At 56.6% G+C, this 2548-nt stretch overlaps 1 protein-coding gene across 1 annotated transcript; it reads left to right on the plus strand.

The window, feature by feature from the left end:
- The first annotated feature begins 222 nt into the window (after positions 1-222).
- LOC146753311 (acrosin-like) lies at positions 223-2239 on the plus strand. The gene is made up of 5 exons (XM_085529834.1): positions 223-652; positions 728-925; positions 1073-1338; positions 1523-1677; positions 1755-2239. Exons 1-5 carry the CDS (start codon positions 555-557, stop codon positions 2100-2102), a joined length of 1065 nt encoding a protein of 354 aa, XP_085385960.1. The 5' UTR covers positions 223-554; the 3' UTR covers positions 2103-2239.
- The last annotated feature ends 309 nt before the right edge of the window (positions 2240-2548 follow it).

Raw genomic sequence — 2548 nt, forward strand, 5'->3', positions numbered from 1 at the left:
AATTAATAAAATAATAATAATTAATAAAGTAATTCTAAACAAAAACATTAAGGTGGATTAATGTGATTGTAGGCAGGACTCAGTAAAACAACCAGCTCAGCATTCAGTTTGTTTATGCATGATTTCTTTGCCCCTTTTCTTTGTTTTCAATGCTTATTCATCTTGCTTGGCTCCTCCCAGATAAGCAGCTCCCCTCCCCAGTTCATTTTTCCCCCTGTTTGCTGCATTGGAGCCCAGATTTGTTGTTCCAGGTGCTGTTGGCTGGGGGCATCGTGTGCTTTGGGGCTGTGACTGAGTTCCTCAGTCCCACTGGCCCTTCTCCATTCATGTCTCCATAAGGATGCACATCCTTCCATCAGACACACATGGAGCGGCTCATCTGCCCCACCACCCCCCTTTAACCTCCTGGATAACACAACTAAGGGGGCAACTGAGTACCCACGGACCCCCCCTCGGGTGGCACAGCCCTCGGAACCGACGGTGCTGTGACATCAGCGTTGCGGGCAACGGCAGCGTCCGTGGCGACGAAGCCGGTGGTGCTGGGCTGCCGTGCGATGATGATCGTGCCCCGGGGGGCGATGGTGTCTCTGCTGCCCCTCGTGGTGCTGCTGGCCGCCTGCCGGCCCGGATACGGATACACCGGAGCCTGCGAGTAAGTAACCCCGATGTCAGCCCCGAGGGGACGGACGGCGGTTCGGGTGTTAAATGGATGCGTTTGTGGTTGCAGCACCTGCGGGATGAGACCAATGGCTTATCAGTACAGCAGCATGCGAGTGGTGGGGGGCTCTGCAGCCCGGCACGGTAACTGGCCGTGGATTGTCAGTATCCAGAATTACCACTCTGCGGGTACGGGACACATGTGTGGAGGGTCCCTCATCACCCCGCAGTGGGTCCTCACGGCTGCTCATTGCTTCGGACAACCCAGGTAACAACCCTTCCCTTCCCCTGCAGCACAGACACTGCAGGTCTCGGGGCTGGGTGTGTGCCCAAGGCACACCATACTCAGCCCCCATAGCACAGCCCTCCTCTCTCTGCATGTCTCTGCTCCTTCTCACCTCTCCTTCCATCCCAGCCACCTCTGGGACTCGCGTGTGGTGATCGGTGCCAACGATCTGACTCGCCTGGGCCAGGAGGTGGAGGTTCGCACCATCCGCAGGGCGTACATTCACGAGTACTTCAACAACAGGACGATGGTCAACGACGTCGCGCTGATTGAGCTGGACCGACCCGTCCATTGCAGCTATTACATCCAGCTGGCTTGTTTGCCTGACTTCTCTCTGCGGGTATCGGAGCTCACAGAGTGCTACGTCGCCGGCTGGGGACACACGGAATTAAGATGTGAGTGCCCACAGCTCATGGGTGGCCCCAGTTAAAGCTTAGAGTGAAACCCGGGGTGACACCGTGGGGATGGAGCCATAGAGAGGGATGGGGATGAAGGATTTGGATACATCACTACGTGCTGAGATAGAAAGCCGAGATCTTGGGGAGGGGTTCAGGTGATGATTCTGCTCTGTGCTCACAGCTGCAGCACCAGCCAAAGCCTCTGACATCCTGCAGGAGGCCAGAGTGCATCTCATTGACATCCAGATCTGCAACAGCAGCCGCTGGTACGGCGGGGCCGTGCACAGCCACAACATCTGTGCTGGGTACCCGCAGGGCGGCGTCGACACCTGCCAGGTAGGAGCTGCACCCCAACACAGCGCTGTGCTCTGCATGCAAACCACCCCCCAATAACACTCTGTGCTTCACTGCAGGGCGACAGCGGCGGCCCCTTGATGTGCAGGGATAGACACGCTGACTTCTTCTGGCTCATTGGTGTGACCAGCTGGGGGAGAGGCTGCGGTAGAGCACATCAGCCTGGAATCTACGCCTCCACTCAGCACTTCTACAACTGGATCCTGACGCAGCTGAGAGCAGCGGCCCACCCGACATCGCGGTCATGGAGCCATTACACGACCGCCTCATCCCATTATCACGGGCAGTATGTGGCGCCGACACAACCCAGCACATCAAGCTCCTGTCCGTATCCAGTCCAGAAGCTCAGGGAATTCTTTGCCGGGGTGCAGGAGCTCCTGCAGAACCTAAGGGGGAGCAAGGCTTAATTAGGTGCATGACCCACAGCGGGATGAAATGCACCACAACCCTTTATTTTGGGGAAATGCCCAATGGCAGCCCCACTGCCAAAGTTCTGCTCTGCCCCATCCACAAGTTGGAAAAATAAAGCTTATTTTCACAACCATCCCAATCTCTGCTCAATTCAATCTCATGTAGTTCCAGAGGTAACCGCAGCCCCATCCCTGGGTCTCTCAGTCCATCCCCATCAGGAGTTCCTCCAGCCCAACACCCATCTCAGGGTCTCTCAGTCCATCCCCATTAGGAGATGCTCCAGCCCAGCCCCATCTCTGGGTCTCAGCCATCCCCATCTCAGGGTCTCTCAGTCCATCCCCATTAGGAGTTGCTCCAGCCTATCCCCATCCCTTGGTCTCTCAGTCCATCCCCAGTGGGAGATGCTCCATCCCATCCCCATATTGGGGTCTCTCAGTCCATC

This window comes from Coturnix japonica, chromosome Z, assembly GCF_054131305.1.
Source record: "Coturnix japonica strain WE chromosome Z, WE-NBRP24, whole genome shotgun sequence".
Taxonomy (NCBI): Eukaryota; Metazoa; Chordata; class Aves; order Galliformes; family Phasianidae; genus Coturnix; species Coturnix japonica.

Coding starts and splice junctions, on each gene's coding strand:
- LOC146753311 (XM_085529834.1), top strand. CDS start 555: ATGATGATCGTGCCCCGGGGGGCGATGGTGTCTCTGCTGCCCCTCGTG. Junction 926..1,072: donor CATTGCTTCGGACAACCCAG/GTAACAACCCTT, acceptor CTTCCATCCCAG/CCACCTCTGGGACTCGCGTG. Junction 1,339..1,522: donor GGGACACACGGAATTAAGAT/GTGAGTGCCCAC, acceptor CTGTGCTCACAG/CTGCAGCACCAGCCAAAGCC.